The sequence below is a fragment of the Jaculus jaculus genome, chromosome 17, assembly GCF_020740685.1.
Source record: "Jaculus jaculus isolate mJacJac1 chromosome 17, mJacJac1.mat.Y.cur, whole genome shotgun sequence".
Classification (NCBI taxonomy): domain Eukaryota; kingdom Metazoa; phylum Chordata; class Mammalia; order Rodentia; family Dipodidae; genus Jaculus; species Jaculus jaculus.
Window position 1 is genome coordinate 19,427,045 of NC_059118.1, and position 20,284 is coordinate 19,447,328.

General features: G+C 39.2%; 1 protein-coding gene across 6 annotated transcripts in view; it reads left to right on the forward strand.

Annotated features, from left to right (window-relative positions):
- The window catches only part of Dock3 (dedicator of cytokinesis 3), a 455,655-nt gene that overhangs the window by 227,455 nt on the left and 207,916 nt on the right, over positions 1–20,284 (forward strand). For all 6 annotated transcript variants that reach the window (XM_045136510.1, XM_045136514.1, XM_045136511.1 and 3 more), the window contains 2 exons: positions 7,671–7,712; positions 11,742–11,896. In XM_045136510.1, coding sequence (XP_044992445.1) covers positions 7,671–7,712; positions 11,742–11,896 — 197 coding nt within the window. The remainder of the gene's footprint in view (positions 1–7,670; positions 7,713–11,741; positions 11,897–20,284) is intronic.

Consider the following 20,284-nt stretch of genomic DNA (forward strand, 5'->3'; position numbering starts at 1 on the left):
TCCAGATTCTTGTTTTCATCCACCTTATTCATGATGCTTAGAGGAGGCCTGCATGCAAAGTTGTACAAGATCTCTCTAGTTAAGAGCTAGAGCACTGGTTGGAGAAATGGCTTACCAGTTAAGTTGCTTGCCTGTGAAGCCTAAGGACCCATGTTTGATTCTCCAGGTCCCACATAAGCCAAATGTACAAGGTGATGCAAGTGCACAAGGTCGCACGTACACACAAGGTGGCACAAGCATCTGGAGTTCCATTACAGTACTGGAGGCCCTGGAACACCAATTCTTTCTCTCTCAATTTCTCTGTTTCTCTGTCACATTAAAAAAAAAAGAAAGAAAAAAATAAGGCTAGTCTCTTGGGCTTACCTAAAAAAGAAAAAAGAACTAGAGTACTGTGACAAGCAGAGGCTTCCATTGACAGGATGAGCATTGTGGATGGCAAAACTTTCAAGATCTGTAGATGCAAGCTGATTATTATAAAAATCAACTGGGTTGACTGAGGGCCATAATTGATATTTTAAATGCTGGATGATAAATAAGCAGCAGCATTTTAAATTGAAATAGAGTAGAACAGTAGTAGGCAAAGGGAGTAGTATAACATCACATACTGATGAGAATTACAAATTTTAGAATCTCTTATAAGAACATGAATTACTTTTAGGGAACATAGAAGTACCAGTTGATGGAAAGTCTTCTCACTGCTTGCTCATGGGCCCATTGGGAAAAGCTGTAGTAGAATAGTAGACTATAAACACATAATTGCCATGCATGACAATGTTGGCAGCCAAGTCTCTTTCTATAGATCCCAGCACTCCCAATGCAAAAAATCTGGAGGGGTAACAACATAGCACAAATAAAGTAGATAGTGGTATTGTTACAATGACTAATATTTTTGGAAGCAAGATTAAATGGAGCTAGGAAGCTGTCATTTAAGTAAGAGATCTTAATTTCAGTAGTTTGTACTGAGCTTGAACAGTGAAAGTGGTAAGAAGTTGTTGGATTTGGAATATATTTGAAGTTAGAACCAATCAGAGTTTTGTTGATAGATTGAATTGGTTGGCACGTGTACAGGAAAAAGACAGGTCAGAGAATAGTGACTCCTGTGTGTTTAAGTTGTCCATATGATAAAAGTGGAATAATATATGCAGTAGAAGAATCAGATTTGGGGGCTGGAGAGATGGCTTAGTGGTTAAGGTGCTTGCCTGTGAAGCCTAAGGACCCACGTTTGATTCCCTAGTACCCACATAAGCCAGATGCACAAGGTGGCACATGTGTCTGGAGTTTCTTTGCAGTGGCTAGAGGCTGTGGCATATCCATTCTCGTTCTCTCTCTCTCTCTCTCTCTCACACGCAAATAAATAAATAAAATATTTTTCCTTTTTTCCTTTTCTTTGTTCAGTTGAAACTTGGATACATCAGATGCTGGTACCATCATTTCCCTCCTCTCTGCCCCCACTCCACAGAGGGCCCTCTTTAGTGGTATTGCTGGTATTCACCATGGAGTTGTGGGTTATGAGCTATGAGAGTAGCAGTTAGTCATTTGGTGTGGCGGGGGCAATGTCTCTTGATATTCCCTCCCACCCTGTGGCTCTTGCATTCTTTCTGCCCCCTCTTCTGCAAATTTCCCTGAGCCTCAGTGGGTGTGCTTTAGTGTTGAGCTCTTAGCAGCCTCTGGATTTCTGCTTTTGTGCATTTTGAATATCCTCGGTGTCTGTCTTCATCACCCTGGCTGAGACTGTCAAGCTTGCCATAGAAGTTGCACTCTTGCTCATCTTGCTAATTCCTTTGTGTTTTCACCTGGGCCCTAGCTGCTATGCCAGTCATGTTCATCTGCTAATGTGGATTCAGTGATCTTTGTCCTGTTGATAGATTTTCGTTGTCCTTGGTTCTCACTGCTTTCTGAAAAAGAAAAACTGATTCTCCAATGGAGAGTGAGCTGAGAATAGGTTAAGAGTGTAGCATTGTTAGATTTTGAGATGGGTGTAGACTAGCGTGAGCTTCTCATTGGAGTCCATAATGTTGGTCTCCATAGGATTCTGACTTGATTACCAGTTCCAGGTATGGTTTCCTTTCCATTGAGTGGATCTCTTAGCCAACCAGAAAGCCACAGTTGGCATTAAAGCCATGTGCCACCAGCCTGGCTCATTTGGGAGGTAGAGGTAGGAGGATCACTGTGAGTTTGAGGCTAGCCCGAGACTACATAGTGAACATCAGACAGCCTGGTCTAGAGCAAGACCCTACCTCAAAAAAAAATTAATTAATTAATTAAAATTAAAATGAAGTTATTGGGGGAAGTGCAATATAAAGGAGAGAATATAGAGAAAAATCTTCCTGAAAACAGAACAACAAGATAACAAATGGAGAGAAAAGTTATAAAAATTAGAGGCTTGATCTCGGGGTTCTAGCATCTTGATAATGGAGTTTCAGAAGAGAAAACACACAGAGAAAGAAAATTACTGAAGAAATCATATCAGAAACTTGCTGAAAACATAGATGTGCACGTGCATATTTCTAACAAATATTTGGCACCTAATTCTGAAATTCCAGCTTAGTTTTTTTTTTGTTTGTTTGTTTATTTTTGGCAAGACCAAGAAAGAGAGAGAGACAGAGAGAGGAGAGAGAGAATTGGCACACCAGGGTCTCAGCCACTGCAATCAAACTCCAGGTGCTTTCACCACCTCATGGGCATGTGTGCCCTTGCATTTGCCTCACCTTTGTGCGTCTGGCTTAGGTGGGACATGAGAGTCGAACATGGGTCCTTAGGTTTTGTAGACAAGTACGTTAACTGCTAAGCCATCTCACCAGCCCCCAGTTTACTGTTATAAAGAGATGAACTGGAAGCTTTCAGAGAGAAAAACTGTAAGACACACATTTGGTAGCAACATTGAACACTAGAAAATAAGAGCATTGTCTTAATTTCTGAGGGTAAAAAAATTCAACCTAGAATTCTGTACTTACCCACATTATCAATTAAGTGAGAAGGTGGCCTAATAAGAATTTTAATAATTCAGAATGTTTATCTACTTTTTCAATAAATCACCAAAAAGACTGAGAACATAGCTTAGTCGATAAAGTGCTTGCAACACAAGCATGTGAACCAAAGTTCAAATCCCCAGCACACATGTAAATGATGATCAGGCATGGTGGCCCCTGTAATCCCATCAGTCAGGAGGTGGAGACAGATCCCCAGGGCAAGTTGGTAACCTGGACTAGCTGAATCAGCAAACTGAATTCAAATGAAAAACCGTGCCTGAGTAATGAAGTGAGGACAATCAAGTTACACACACAATGTCAACTTTTGTGTGCCACAAATACACATGCATACACGTGCACATGACACACACACACACACACACTCGTATCCATATTCTAAAACAAAAAGGAAAACACTGAGGAACAAATTATTTCTCTAATACCAAGGAGTACATTTTGAGAAGAGGAGGAAGAGAAGCCATCCAAATGGATCCTGACTTGAGTGACTACAGAAAATTCTGATGTGGTAGTACAGGGAAGCTCCAGAATGACAATTGTGCAATAGATCCAGAGATTAACTTTTGAGAACTGGTCCATATTCAAGAAGTCAAAAAGTAATCAGGAATGGTTTCTCCAAGAGAAAACCTGTATTTAGCTTGTGGAGAATGCCACTGAAACGTGCTATAATAAAGCGATTTGAAGGCATAAGGAAAAGATGATATGTAGTGGGCACTCTGTGTCTTTGATGTCCCACCTGAGGATTTAACCAGATACCAGTGGAAAATATTCAGGAAAGAAAGTGTATTAGTACTGAACGTGTCATTATTCCTAACAATTCCTAAACAATGCAGTATAACCACTATTTATACAGCATTTACATTATCTATTTGAAGTAGTTGGAAGATAACAAAACAAACAAGAGGATTGTGATATGCAAATACTATTTTGCACTGCAAATACTATTTTGTATAAGGGGCTTGAGCATCCATAGATGTGGGCATTTGTGAGTTTTGGAAAAAGTCTTTATGAATAGGAGTATATCTTACAGCTGCTTTTGCACATTTTCTTTTCCATAAAAATGAAGCTGCAGTGCAAATGTTGAGTGATAATGACCAGTAAAGAGGCATACATTTTGAATTTTTGTCTTATGATGAAAACTAAATAAACCTAAGGGTTTCTTAATACCTGCTTTCCCCCAGTGAAACCCATTCTCAACAACAGAAAATTGATGCTAAAGGAAATACACATGTCAAAGGGCACAGCAGAGTATTTGTATTAATCTTTGTGGAATGAGGAAACTTGAAAATTACATGAGTTTCTAAATTGTGGAAAATCTAGTACATTACTCAATACATTGTAGCTTCCCGTTTCATTGTTTTTCTACAAGAGCTTTCATTGAGAATTGTGTTATTCTGTTATCATCTAGTCCCAAATAATATATTTATTATATTAAACACAAGCTTTGATTTTTAAATATATAATATATGTATAATTAATATTTTTGATTTTTCAAGGTAGGATCTTGCTCATATAATTAATATTTTAATAAACAAATGTTCATGCTTCCATTTTTGAAGTAAATCAGTTAATTTCATAATATATCAAAAATCACATGTCATTTCACAGATAATCTTGATTAAATATGCCTCATATTGCCTTATAATACAATTCTTTTATGTATATATGAGTGTTCATGTTTGTGAATGAACATATATGTGCAGGCGCACATGCATGTGTGTGTGCACATGTGGAGACCAAAGGCTGATGTCAGATGTCTTCCTCAACCATTCTCTACCTCTTTTGTTTTGAGACAGTGTCTCTCACTGGTTTGACTAGCCTATCTCAGCAGCAAACCCTAGAGTTCATTCTGCCTCTGCCTTTCTAGCCAGGGATGCTAGAGACCCAAACTGAGGTCCTCAAGGATGCACAAATACTTTACTGACTGAGCCACTTCTCCAGCCCCAAGACTCACAATTCTCAATACAGCTCCCACTATAAATAGCAGAAAGTTAATATTATTACTCAATTTAATACCATGTCCAACTAGAGATTTCAAAGGTCTGTCTGAAAACTTCTGCATTAAAGGAAAAGTGACATAGAGAGTAATATAGTCTATATATTTATTAATTTATAATTTTTATTTACTTTTGGAATATAAAGATAAATGTGATATGACTTTGTTCTCTGAAAGTATATAGTGTAAAGTTAGGTAGTGAATATGGACACAGTGTCTTATAGTTCTAAAACAGGTAATGATCATTAAGAGGGAGATGCTGGCTAACTAGATGGAGACTCCCTGACAAGTAGTGTGGTGCCAGTTCTGATGCCTTTCTCTGCCTATATGAAAAGTTATGCCAGAATTTGATACCTCTAATTCTAAAAGGCATTTGTTATTATCAGCAGGGATGTTTATAGCTTTGTATAGTGTAATTTTAATGGAAAATTTATGATTAGCAAACCTGATAGTCTTTTTAAGAGTTAGCCAGTTCATCTATAAGCCAATAAGGAATGAGTTACTAACAAAGAATGCTCTCCCTGAATGTAAAATAAAATAGTGCAGTTACTTTTGCCCACTAACTTTATAGTGGAATATAGTCAGTGAATCATAGAGAACCTGTCTATATATTATTTTTTAAATATATATATATATTTAAAGGCTTTTTTTCAGTGTTAGGGATCAAACCTAGAGCCTCATGTATGTTAGACAAATGCTCTACCACTGAGTTATACCCTCAGCCCTGAAAGTTTTTTTGCATATGTATGTGTGTGTAGTGTATGTGTATGTATGCATCATCATAGGCATAGGGACATCTATGTGTGCACATGTGAGTGGAAACCAGAGACTGACTTTGGTTGTCTCTCTTCATTGCTCTCCATTTTATTTACTGAGACTGGGTCTCTCAACCCCAGAGTTTACCAATTAGCCAGGTTGCCGTGGCATTCCCTATTTCTACTTCCTAAGCAATGGCAGTATTGGAGGGTTGCCAGGCCCACCTTGCATTCATGTGAGTGCTTGGGATTTGAACTCAGTTCCTCATGCTTGTAAGGCAAGCTCTTTATCCATCAAGCCATCTCTCTAACCCTCAAAGTTTTTAAAAATCATTTTGTATATGAAATTTTCTTTCATAAGTACACATTCTGTGTAATAATTTACCCAGCAGTTGGAGAACCTTGATTTTATTATACTTAATATGTGCCATGGGACTACATAGGGAGTAGCTTATATTCCTATAGACATGTAATTATTAGCAAATATAGCTAATGAGACACATTGAAATTAATATTTGATTTTACTTAGGTTTTATTTCCAGTTAAATGTTATATGTATTTGTGAATAAAATGAAACCATTCTAGTACAGTAATTATTTTTCTTACCCATGCAGTGTGAAACAGTTCACCAAATGAGTGCTGCCTCACACTTCTTAAGAGGACAAAGGGAAGCAGATAGAAATTGATTGTTGAGGGCTGGAGAGATGGCTTAGTGGTTAAGGCACTTCCCTGTGAAGCCTAAGGATCCAGGTTCAATTCTCCAGGACCCACATAAGCCAGATGCACAAGGTGACACATGTGTCTGGAGTTCATTTGCAATGACTAGAAGCCCTGGCATGCCCATTCTCTCACCCTATAAATAAATAAAATTATTTTAAAAATGAAATTGATTGTTGAGTTTACCAGCACCACAGCACTAAATGTTTGTAAGGTCACAATGTTCTTGGCCAGGATTTATTTCTAAATATGAATGGATTTTTTTTTTTTGAGGTAGGGTCTCACTCTGGCTCAGGCTCACCTGGAATTTACTATGTAGTCTCAGGGTGGCCTTGAACTCTTAGCAATCCTCCTACCTTTGCCTTCTGAGTGCTGGGATCAAAGGCGTGTGCCACCATGCCCAGCTTGAATGAATTTTTTTATAATATCTAATTAAAAATAATAGTATCAGTTATAGTAATAACAAACATACTAGTTGTATGTAACAGTTTTGATCCACTTACAATATGATAGGACATACTCTGAGTTCATCTTCATAAGCCTCTCTGAGGTTGAGTTAGCACAAAATTTTATTTTTACTTTACAGATGAGAAAATATCCCAACCAACTAATAAAGAAATCAAGATTCAAAACCAGGTCTTGTCTTCTGCAATTAGGTTCCTAACTACTATATCATACTGATTCCCATTATATAATTTGACCCTCAAGAGAAATTTCCTGGGAAAGATAAGACATGTTCATATCTTAGTTTTATAGTTGAAAAAACTGTCTATTGGATCGATTGATTTCTCTAAAGTTTCATAGCCTATGAGTAGTATAGCTGGAATTAAAATCTTCTAACTTCATACAATAACAATGGGCCCCTTTTGTGAAATGGCTCCTTTGTAGAAAACCTGAACAAGCTCTGTTGGGCAACTCAGAAAATGGTACAGTGAAGAAGACACTGCCAAATCAGAAATATAGTAACAAGCAGAAATCTGTGGCTTGGGTGGTACTCAGGAGCAGAGAGGGTGGGATTTGAATGCAAACCTTTCCACCTTCTTGGTTGATCTTCAGTAAATCACAGCCTTAAGCTTTTGTTGTCGCCATTAAATATGAAAATTTGTCTAAATGATATTGTGGTTATAAAAGACATAATTACTGCCTACCATAGAGAGGTATTTAGTAAAAGTTGGTTTATTCCCTCACAGAATGAATCTTTCTTTCTTTCCATAGCATTTATCTAGCCGACAGAGTGTACAGCAGAGCACATCACAGGTAAGCAACATAGCCAAGTCTCCCAGTCTTTTCTCTTATCTCTTTTTAAGAAATCTTAACATATGAAAGCACCAAGAAATGACAGCTAACAGTGACCTCTCTTTGGGGGTGGGTCTACTTTATAATTAATTTTTAGTAATGATACAAAATAATGGGCTTCCTTATGACATTTTCATAGGTGTATATCATTGTACTCTGTTTATACTTCTCCCACCCTACCCATCCCTTCTTGATTGTGCTGTGATTTTCTTCTAAGGAACTTTTACCTTCAAGCCCCTTTTAGCCAGTCTACATTTTTCTGTGCAAATTTATAGATGTACAATTAAAAGAAAGTAGACTGAGAGACTAAAATAAGTCCGCTTGGGAAAAAAATAAAATGCTGTCTACAGTGGTAACTATTACCACCTAGCAGTGTGAATCAAGTACATCAGGTGCTTGAAACTACAACCCAAGTTGATGCAGTATTCCTTACTGTCAGGGGAAACATCTTCAGTCTATTTCTTAAATAATCCCTTTCATCAGCATAATGAAACAATAATTTATTTTCATTTCTTTTTTTTGTTCATTTTTTATTTATTTATTTGAGAGTGACAGAGGGAGAAAGAGACAGAGAGAGAGAGATTGAGAACGGGTGCACCAGGGCTTCCAGCCACTCAAACAAACTCCAGATGCGTGCGCCCCCTTGTGCATCTGGCTAACGTGGGTCCTGGGGAACCGAGCCTCGAACCAGGGTCCTTAGGCTTTACAGGCAAGCGCTTAACCGCTAAGCCATCTCTCCAGCCCGATTTTCATTTCTTAATGATCAATATAATGAATAACTGTCATATAAATCACTGTTTTTATTTAAAACTTCGGGAGACTTTATTAGATTAAAAGAAGGAAAAAGAAGAAAATACAGAGAGCTCCTGCCATGTGGAAGGCAGGAGGGTATAGAGAGCCCACATGGGAGTAGGGGTCTCACCGATCTCAGTCTAGCCAGGTTGAGACAAAGGGTCTTACCAGAGCAGGAACCTGGAAGCTCAAGAGAGGTGAAAAGCCCAAAAGAGGCCTGTCCACCTGGTAGGCATCTGCTTATCATCTTATTGTGGTGGACCCTACTCTTGGACTCAGGTGAGCCTGAGAGAGAGATGATTGGTCTGGCCTCAGAGGCTGGTTTAGGGAGAGGCAAGCCATGATCTCAAGTTTAGGGGCTGAACTTAATTAATTAATCCCAGTGCCGGGATCAGATTTAAACCTTAATTCTTGAAAAAGGGAACTCCTTCCCATGGACAGGCTCATGTTGTTTATAGAAAAACAGATCTAGGTAACTCTTCTGGTCAAGAATTAAACAGAAGAGAGACCTTCTTTTTTTAATGAGAGAGAGAGAGAATTGACCCTCCCAGGGCCTCCAGTCACTGCATGATGCATGGACCCCCTTGTGTGCATGTATGACCTTGCATACTTACATCACTGTGTGTCTGGCTTACATGGGACCTGGAGAGTCACACATGAGTCCTTAGGCTTCAGAGGCAAGCACCTTAATCATTAAGCCATGGCTCCAGCCCGAGATCCTTCTTTGATTTCTAGCAAAGCTGAGACTCCAAGGGCAGGCCCAAGGACATGCTGGCTTTTTAAATTTTGGGGCTTAGTCACCATAAACTGTCTCAATCTCCCCTCTGAAGAAGTAACCCTAACTGCCATCAGGGAATTGGGGTGGAAATGATTTGGCTTCTTCAAGCTGAATGGGGTCATTGGATATGACAATTGGGAAACATCTCTAGTTGGGACTAAGGGACCCTGAAAGTACATTGGTGAAGTGCAGAAAGACAGTCCTGAAAGAAAATGTTAGGGACAAAGAATAAAAGCAATGAGTTAAGGGGGAGTGGACACACAGCAAACTGGTGATCTTTAGGGTTTCCATTCTTGTAGACTTTCAGGCCTTAGAAAGCATTCAAGTGAACCCAGGTAGATGAAGTTAGATGGTCTCAGGAACATCTGAGTGTAAATCACTATTTTTTAATTGAGAACTTTAATATATGAACATACAATAATTTGATCTTGTTCCTGTCCCCTTTTCCTTTTTTGTCCACTCCCTGCCAACCCCTGTCCCCTAATGACCTTCCTCTTTCAAGGTATTCACTCCTCTGTCTTATTTTCTTGTTCTTTTTGTCCTCCTCCATCCTGTATGTCAAAATGTTGCTGAGCTTAGAACCATGCTGGTCTTGTGGGGATATTAGTAACCAATCACTGTGGGGTCATGAATAACCAGTTGGTTCATGTGTGTATTGAGGGGAGAATGAGCAGAGCCCCATGGTACACCTATGCACACATTTGTTCCTTCATTCCATTTCCTCTTGTGAAATGTACCCTGAAAAGTTTCCTTTAGTGTTGAACTCTTGAAAGCCTCTTATTTACTATTCTGGTAAGTTTTGGGTATCCTCAGTATCTACCACCATCTCCATAGAGATGGCTTTCTGGGTAATAGTGAAAGAACACTCATTTCTTTCTATGACTACCTCTACCATGTTCCCTGAACCATGACAGTGTGATATAAATGACCCATCCAGTGATAATCCCTAGGCTATCTTTTCTTCCTGTCATTTTTGAAGGCAGCTGTGCTTGCCACTATACCACCAATGCACCTTTCTTGTCATTCTGATGAGTCATGGGTTGCCCTGGTATTTGCAGCCATCTATAGAAAAAAAGTTCTTTGGCTGGACGGATGGTTTAGTTGTTTAAGGTGCTAGCCTGTGAAGTCTAAGGACCCAAGTTCTATTCTTCAGTACCCACATGAGCCAGATGCACAAGGTGGCACATTGTCCAGAGTTTGTTTGTAGTGGCTAAAGGCCCTGGCATGCCTGTTCTTTCTCTCTCTCTTCCTCTCTCTCTCTATCTATCTCAATCTCTTAGTCTCTCTCAGCCTCTTTCTCTCTTTCTCTCAAATATACAAATAAATTTTTTTAAATATATTTTTTTTCATTTTTTATTTATTTATTTGAGAGCAACAGACACAGAGAGAAAGACAGATAGAGAGAGAGGGAGAGAATGGGCGCGCCAGGGCTTCCAGCCACTGCAAACGAACTCCAGACACGTGCGCCCCCTTGTGCATCTGGCTAACGTGGGACCTGGGGAACCGAGCCTCGAACCGGGGTTCTTAGGTTTCACAGGCAAGCGCTTAACCGCTAAGCCATCTCTCCAGCCCTACAAATAAATTTTTAAAAGTATATATTTTAAGCCTGGGATGGTGGTGCACACCTTTAATCCCAGCACTCAGGAGGCAGAGGTAGGAGGATCACTGTGAGTTCAGGGCCACCCTGAGATTACATAGTGAATTCCAGGTCAGCCTGGGCCAGAGTGAGACCCCTACCTTGAACCCCTCCCCCCCCAAATATATATATTTAAAGTTCCAAAACTATCAGGCTGGAGAAATGGCTAAGCAGTTAAGGCATTTGCCTGTGAAGCCAAAGGACCCAGGTTTGATTCTCCAGGACCCACATAAGCCAGATGCACAAGGGGCACATGCATCTGGAGTTTGTTTGCAGTGGTTAGAGGCCCTCGCAAGCCCATTCTTTATGTCTGCCTCTCTTCTATCTCTCTCTCTCTCTCTGCTTGAAAATAAATAAATAAATAAATTTTTAAAAAGGTTTGTAACTAAAAGTGAAATCAGGATTAATCAGAGAGCAAAACGTACACATGTAGAAGGCCATTTGGTGGGCCAATGGAAGCTTCCCTCTGTAGTCTATGACCTTCTAAGAATTTGTTCAGTTCTCAGTACCAGCCATGAATTTCTTCCCACTGAGCTTCTTACCAATGAGAAAGCAGTTGATTGCTCCCATAACTTATATGCCTCTATTGTACCAGCAGGTATGCCTTGCCTGGCTGGTTGATTTTTGTAGCTTGTGGGATCCACTGCTTGTTTGGACTGTTGATGGTTTTTCTCCCCTAGCAGTTCACATAGTGTGTTCCAGCGCTATGGAAGCTATCCAGAAGGCAGATGGCTTGCACCCCAGTTCCAACACATAAGTCATTGTTTTTTACTTTCCTTCTTAGGTTGATACAATGCGCCCACGTCATGGGGAAACTTGTCGGATGCCAGTACCACATCATTTCTTCCTGAGCCTGAAGAGTTTCACCTATAATACTATTGGAGAGGATACTGATGTTTTCTTTTCTTTGTATGACATGAGAGAAGGCAAGCAGATCAGGTAAGAGTCACTGAACATTTTGGTGAGGTTGAGACTAGATTAGAATACTGTATGGACTGGGGAGATTGCACAGTGGTGAGAAGCACTTGTTGGCAAAGCCTAGTGGTCCAGGTTCACTTTCCTAGAATTGAGCTAGGTAGCATAGCGCTATATGAACAAAGTGGTGTGTGTGTGTCTGGAGTTCATTTGCAGTGTCAGGAGGCCCTGGTGCATCCACACACATACATACACACTATCTCTTTCTCTGTCTCTCTCTCAAATAAATAAGTAAAAATATTTAAAAGAATGTTGTGAGTCATAGGCATCTCCGACTTTCAGAGGAAATAGATGCACAGAATTGGCAAACCAGGATAAACTAAGTTTGCCTTCTAGGCTGGGAGTTTGGCTCCAGTTCCCAGTGAAGTCATTGAAACTATACCTTGTTGTATTAGCATTCCATTGCTATGGCAAAATGCCTGAGAGAGGCAATGTGAGCACTCTCATACAGAGGAAATATTTTCATTCATTGTGTCAGAGGTCTGGGCCATCCTGGCTGTCTCCATTGCTTTTAGGCCTTTGGTGAAGCAGAACATCACAGCAGGAAGCACATGAAGGAGCAAAGCTGCTCACTTCACGGCAACTTGGAAGCAGAAAGCCAGAACCCAGAATTAACCTCTCAGCAGCATAACCCAATCACCTACTTCCTCCAAGTAATCCCTAATTCCTGATGCTTTTCATTCCCCCAAAATTATTTCATCAGGTGGGAACTAGACCTTCAACTCATGAGACTTTGGGGGTATTCCAGTTCCAAATTACAACATGAACAGTCTGTTTTTTCCTACTGGGAAGTGCCAGGTGGAAGCTCTAAATTGAGTCTTGGCTATCACCATCCTGGGGAAGGAAAAGTAAGTTGTGATGTTGTATTCAATGCCAGATAAAAGGCTAGGGAGAAAGACATGTAAAATACGTGCCACAGAGATGCACAGCCACAAGAATAAAAAGCTCTGGAGCCCAGCTTTGCTGTGCTTTTTAAAAAGTGCTCATAGGGAAAGAGGCAGTTGGAAGAAAGCTTCAGCACTCAGTGCTGTCCTGCCCTTATGAAAGGGGAAGCGTCTGTTGCTGTTACCTTCTCATTCCTGGGACAGAACACCAGACCAGAAGAAACTTATGGTAGGAAAGGGTTTATTTCAGGCTGACAGTTTTGAGAGGAAGTTTCATCATGGCAGAGGAAGCTGGCCCACTTCATCACACGTCCACAATACAGAGAAGGAAAGGGAGGGAGGGAAGAAGGAAAGGAGAGAAAGAGAAAGAAGCAGAGAGAGAGAGAGAGAGAGAGAGAGAGAGAGAGAGAGAGAGAGAGAGAGAGAGAGGGAAGAAAATAAGAACAGCCAGAACTCATGCTGGCTCTGAACACACAATAGGCTAAACTCAAGATTCCCTCCTCTCCCCTGCCATACCACACACACACTGACACACCTCCTCCATCAGGGATCTGCCTGCTGGAGGCAAAGACGGAAGGAAGCTTAATCAAAAATACCTGAGGCTATGGGGGGTATTACATTCAAACCACCTCAGCATATTTGGGGCAGAGGGAAAGGCTGACTTTCTCTTGTCATTCCTTTTTACTTGGATTGAAGAAAAGGCATCAAAATGGGCTGACATACAGTAGACTCTGTATCTTGGCAGAGCGTTAGAGCCCTTATACATAAACAAATACAGCAGTGCTTTCTCCATTGAAGATTAAGGAAGAAACAAAGGAGATTATGTAAGCTTCCTTTCATCTAGAGGCTGTAAAGATCTGATAGTATGAAATGACCCCTGTAACTACAATGATAATTTAGAGAATTCAGTCATTTCTCTGTGGTCATCTTTGAAGTATAACAGAGAAAATCTTGTACTTTTATTGATTGGGAACTTCTTATATTATGAGTGCTTGTTTTTGTTCCTTTACTTAAAGTCATTTTTACAGTTACATATTCCATGCAAAAAAATTAAATGAAAGTAATAATCATGTGAAAGAAAAACAGATAATTTGCATGTCCTACAGTGCTCTGATTTTGACCAAAAAATCAAAGCATGCTTTCTTTTAGTATAGAAATAATGTGATGCAATATTGATCAAGATGTGTGATGCTGGGCGTGGTGCTGCACGCCTTTAATCCCAGCACTCAGGAGACAGAGGTAGGAGGATTGCCATGAGTTCGAGGCCACCCTGAGACTACATAGTTAATTCCAGGTCAGTCTGGGCTAGAGTGAAACCCTACCTCGAAAAAACAAACAACAACAACAAAAAAAAATAGTAATAAGATGTGTGAGAGTTTTCTTTGTCATCAGTGGCTCCTAGTATGTGCTCTGGGAAAGCTATTGTAGGTGACATTGGTGGTGGTACCTACAGTAACTGTACTGGGGCATGATTTACATCTCAGGATTTCATGTATGGATAGCGATTCTGGCTGGTCCCTATTTTTTTTCTACCAGGTCAGAAATTTATAAACTTCATTATTGGTTTTCTGTATACATAATAATCCTTATATGAGGAAGAGTCTGGTCTTGAACTTGTGGTCCTCCTCCTGCCTCCACCTCCTGAGTGCTAGGATTACAAACATGTACCACTATGCTCAGTAGAATCCTTTTTTTTTTTTTTTTTTTTTTTTAATTTTTATTAACATTTTCCATGATTATAAAGTATATCCCATGGTAATTCCCTCCCTCCCCACCCCCACACTTTCCCGTTTGAAATTCCATTCTCAATCATATTACCTCCCCATTACAATCATTGTAATTACATATATACAATATCAACCTATTAAGTATCCTCTTCCCTTCCTTTCTCCACCCTTTATGTCTCCTTTTCAACTTACTGGCCTCTGCTACTAAGTATTTTCATTCTCACACAGAAGCCCAGTCATCTGTAGCTAGGATCCCCATATGAGGGAGAACATGTGGCGCTTGGCTTTCTGGGCCTGGGTTACCTGACTTAGTATAATACTTTCCAGGTCCATCCATTTTTCTGCAAATTTCATAACTTCATTTTTCTTTACCGCTGAGTAGAACTCCATTGTATAAATGTACCACATCTTCATTATCCACTCATCTGTTGAGGGACATCTAGGCTGGTTCCATTTCCCAGCTATTATAAATTGAGCAGCAATAAACATGGTTGAGCATGTACTTCTAAGGAAATGAGATGAGTCCTTTGGATATATGCCTAGGAGTGCTATAGCTGGGTCATATGGTAGATCAATCTCTAGCTGCTTTAGGAACCTCCACACTGTTTTCCACAATGGCTGGACCAGATTGCATTCCCACCAGCAGTGCAGAAGGGTTCCTTTTTTTCCACATCCCCGCCAACATTTATGATCATTTGTTTTCATGATGGTGGCCAATCTGACAGGAGTGAGATGGAATCTCAATGTAGTTTTAATCTGCATTTCCCTGATGACTAGTGACGTAGAACATTTTTTTAGGTGCTTATATGCCATTCGTATTTCTTCCTTTGAGAACTCTCTATTTAGCTCCTTAGCCCATTTTTTGATTGGCCTGTTTGATTCCTTATTAGTTAACTTTTTGAGTTCTTTGTATATCCTAGATATTAATCCTTTATCAGATATATAGCTGGCGAAGATTTTTTCCCATTCTGTAGGTTGCCTCTTTGCTTTTTTCACTGTGTTCTTTGCGGTGCAAAATCTTTGTAATTTCATTAGGTCCCAGTGGTTAATCTGTGGTTTTATTGCCTGAGCAATTGGGGTTGTATTTAGAAAGTCTTTGCCAAGACCAATATGTTGGAGGGTTTCCCCTACTTTTTCCTCTAGCAGTTTCAAAGTTTCCGGTCTGATGTTAAGGTCTTTAATCCATTTGGACTTAATTCTTGTGCATGGCGAGAGAGAAGAATCTATTTTCATCCTTCTGCAGATATTTATCCAGTTTTCAAAACACCATTTGCTGAAGAGGCTGTCTCTTCTCCATTGAGTATTTTTGGCATTTTTATCGAATATCAGGTGGCTATAGCTACTTGGGCTTACATCTGGGTCCTCTATTCTGTTCCACTGATCTACATGTCTGTTTTTGTGCCAGTACCATGCTGTTTTTGTTACTATGGCTCTGTAGTATAGGTTAAAATCAGGTATGGTAATACCACCAGCCTCTTTTTTGTTGCTCAGTATTATTTTAGATATTCGAGGTTTTTTATGATTCCAAATGAATTTTTGGATTGTTTTTTCTATTTCCATGAAGAAAGCCTTTGGAATTTTGATAGGGATTGCATTAAATGTGTAGATTGCTTTAGGTAAGATTGCCATTTTCACGATATTGATTCTTCCAAGCCAGGAACAAGGGATGTTTCTCCACTTTCTAGTGTCTTCTGCAATTTCTCGCTTGAGTGTCTTAAAGTTCTCATTGTATAGATTCTTTACTTCCTTAGTTAGGTTTATTCCAAGGTATTTTATTTTTTTTGATGCAATTGTGAATGGGAGTGATTCTCTGATTTCATCCTCTGTGTGTTTGTTGTTAGCATATACGAAGGCTACTGATTTCTGTGTATTTATTTTGTATCCTGCTACATTGCTGTAGGTTTTGATTAGCTCTAACAGCTTGCTAGTAGAGTCTTTAGGGTCCTTTATGTATAGAATCATGTCATCTGCAAATAGTGATAACTTGATTTCTTCCTTTCCAATTTGTATCCCTTTTATGTGTGTCTCTTGCCTTATTGCTATGGCTAAGACTTCCAAAACTATATTAAATAGAAGTGGAGACAGTGGACACCCTTGTCTTGTTCCTGATTTTAGTGGAAAAGCTTCCAGTTTTTCCCCATTTAGTAATATGTTGGCTGTAGGCTTGTCATAAATAGCCTTTATTATATTGAGATATGTTCCTTCTATTCCCAGTCTCTGTAGGACTTTTATCATGAAGGGATGTTGGATTTTGTCAAATGCTTTCTCTGCATCTAATGAGATGATCATGTGGTTTTTGTCCTTCAACCCATTTATGTAATGTATTACATTTATAGATTTGCGTATGTTGAACCATCCCTGCATCTCTGGGATAAAGCCTACTTGGTCAGGGTGAATGATCTTTTTGATATACTCTTGTATTCTGTTTGCCAATATTTTGTTGAGAATTTTTGCATCTATGTTCATGAGGGAGATTGGTCTGTAATTTTCTTTTTTTGTTCTATCTTTGCCTGGTTTTGGTATCAGGGTGATGCTGGCCTCATAGAAGGAGTTTGGTAGGATTCCTTCTTTTTCTATTTCCTGGAAAAGCTTAAGAAGCAATGGTGTTAGCTCTTCCTTAAAAGTCTGGTAAAATTCAGCAGTGAATCCATCCGGGCCTGGGCTTTTTTTAGTTGGGAGATTATTGATAACTGCTCGGATCTCCATGTTTGTTATAGGTCTATTTAAGTGATTAATCTCATTTTGATTTAATTTAGGTAGGTCATATAGATCAAGGAAATCATCCATTTCTTTCAGATTTTCATACTTTGTGGAGTATATGCTTTTATAGTATGTCCCTATAATTTTTTGAATTTCTCTGGAATCTGTTGTGATGTTACCTTGTTCATCTCTGATTTTATTAATTTGTGTCTCTTCTCTCTTTCTTTTGGTCAGATTTGCTAAGGGTTTATCAATCTTGTTTATCCTTTCAAAGAACCAACTCTTTGTTTCATTAATTCTTTGGATTGTTCTTTTTGTTTCTATTTCATTAATTTCTGCCCTAATCTTTATTATTTCTTCCCGTCTACTACTTTTTGGTTTGCCTTGTTCTTCTTTTTCCAAGGCTTTAAGGCGAAGCATTAGGTCGTTTACTTGCGACCTTTCTAATTTCTTAATATAGGCACTTAAGGCTATAAATTTACCTCTTAGAACTGCCTTCATTGTGTCCCAGAGATTTTGGTATGTTGTGTTCTCATTATCATTTGACTCTATAAATTTTTTGATTTCCTTTTTGATTTCTTCATTGACCCACTCATCATTTAGTAGTGTATTGTTTAGCTTCCATGATTTTGTGTATGCTCTGTAGCCTTTCTTGCTACTGATTTGTAGTTTAATTCCATTGTGGTCAGATAGAATGCAAGGAATTATTTCAATTTTCCTGAATTTGTTAAGATTTGCTTTGTGTCCTAATATATGGTCTATTTTAGAGAATGTTCCATGTGCTGCTGAAAAGAATGTATATTCTGCAGCCTTTGGATGAAATGTCCTGTATATATCTGTTAGGTCCATATCTTCTATGACCTCATTTAGTCCAGATGCCTCTCTGTTTATTCTTTCCCTGGATGACCTGTCAATTGATGAGAGTGGGGTGTTAAAGTCACCCACCACCACCGTGTTTGGTGTTATCTGTGACCTTAGTTCTAATAGTGTTTGTTTGACGAATTTGGGAGCCCCCATGTTAGGTGCATATATGTTTAGGATTGTAATGTCCTCCTGTTGTAGTGTGCCCTTAATCAATATAAAGTGACCTTCCTTATCTTTTTTGACTAACTTCGGACTAAAATCCACCCTGTCTGATATTAGGATAGCAACCCCTGCTTGTTTTCTAGGCCCATTTGCTTGAAACACCGTCTTCCAACCTTTCACCCTAAGATAATGTCTATCCTTTGTAGAAAGGTGAGTTTCTTGAAGACAACAAATTGTAGGATCCTGCTTTTTAACCCAGTCTGCAAATCTATGTCTTTTCGTTGGGGCATTGAGACCGTTGATATTAAGAGATATTATTGAAAGGTGTGTATTTATGTTTGCCATTTGTGTGTGTGTGTGTGTGTTACTTGTTCTACCTGTGCTCTCTTCTGTTAACTGGTATTTGAGTATGGCTGGTTTTTTCTAGGTTCCTTATATGTGTGCTTTTCCTTTTGTTCAGCATGGAGGATTCTATCAAGTATTTTCTGTAGAGCTGGTTTTGTCTTCAGATATTCCTTTAACCTGCTTTTGTCATGGAATGTCTTTATTTCTCCATCTATTTGGATGGATAACTTTGCAGGATAAAGTAACCTTGGTTGACAGTTGTTATCTTTCAGAACTTGGAATATATCACTCCAGGCCCTTCTGGCTTTAAAAGTTTGTGTTGAATAATCTGCTGTAATCCTGATGGGCTTGCTTTTGTAGGTAACTTGATTTTTCTCTCTAACTGCTTTCAATATTTTTTCTTTGGTTTGTGTGTTTGGAAGTTTGAGTATAATGTGGCGAGGAGAGTTTCTTTCTGGGTTTTGTCTGGCTGGGGTTCTAAAGGCTTCCTGTATCTGTATTGGCACCTCTTTCCCAATTTGGGGAAAATTTTCCTCTATGATTTTGTTGAAGATGCCTACTATGCCTCTGGAGTGGAATTCTTCTCCTTCTACTATGCCCTGAATTCTTATATTGGATCTTTTCATAGTGTCCCGAATATCTTGAAATTCCCACTCATACTTTTCTATAAGTTTGTCTTTCTCTTTGTTGGACTGCATTAGATCTGCCACCTGATCTTCTAGCTTAGATATTCTGTCTTCTCCCTCATCCATCCTACTGGTGAGATTTTCTACAGAGTTTTTTATTTCATTAACTGTGTTCTTCATTGCTAGTAATTCTGACTGGTTTTTCTTTATTATTTCTATTTCTCTATTTATGTCTTGTATTGCCTTCTTTATTTCATTAAATTGGTGTCCTGCCTCTTCTTTGATTCCTTTGATTTCCTCTTTGATTTCCTCTTTGATTTCTTCTTTGATTGTTTTCATGTGTTCTTTGACCTCTTTGAACATATTTATAATTATTCTTTTGAACTCTTTTTCAGGCATTTCCTCTAACTCTTTCTCACTGGAGGACATTTCTGATGCATTACTACTTTTAGGTGGATTTATATCGTCTTGCTTTTTAGTGTTTCTTGTGTTATAATGTATATATTTTTGCATCTTGGATTAAGTTAATGCTTGGATTTTCTAGCTAGCTGTGTATTCTTAGCTGTATCAATTGATTTGGTGTAATATATTTTCAGGGTAGGACCTTAAGGTATTAGGTGTGGCTCTTAAGACTTTCAGAGTATCTACAAAGATGTTCTTAGGGGTTGAGTTTCCCTGCTATAGGAGTATTCAAGCAGGCTGAGTGGAATAATATACTGGTAGATTCTAAAATTTAGCTAGACACTGTACCCATTCCATCAAAAACAGCCCCGAGTATGTATGCAAGAGTAGTTATTATAATGACCAGATCCTCTATCAACAAAGAGGTTTAGATTTCTGGTCTGTTGAGGTATCCAAGTCAGCTTGTGACCAAGTGAGACCCTTCCCTGGTGCAATCCCAGTTACCTTGGGTGATTGTGGTCTCAGTCAAGTTGCTGCCTGGGTCGTCGGGCTGCTGTTCTGATTTCTGGAGCTGGGCACTTGCTTTTCCTATGGGGCAAACTGAGCTGCTGCCGCCACCTCTGCAGCTGTTGTATGCGCCAC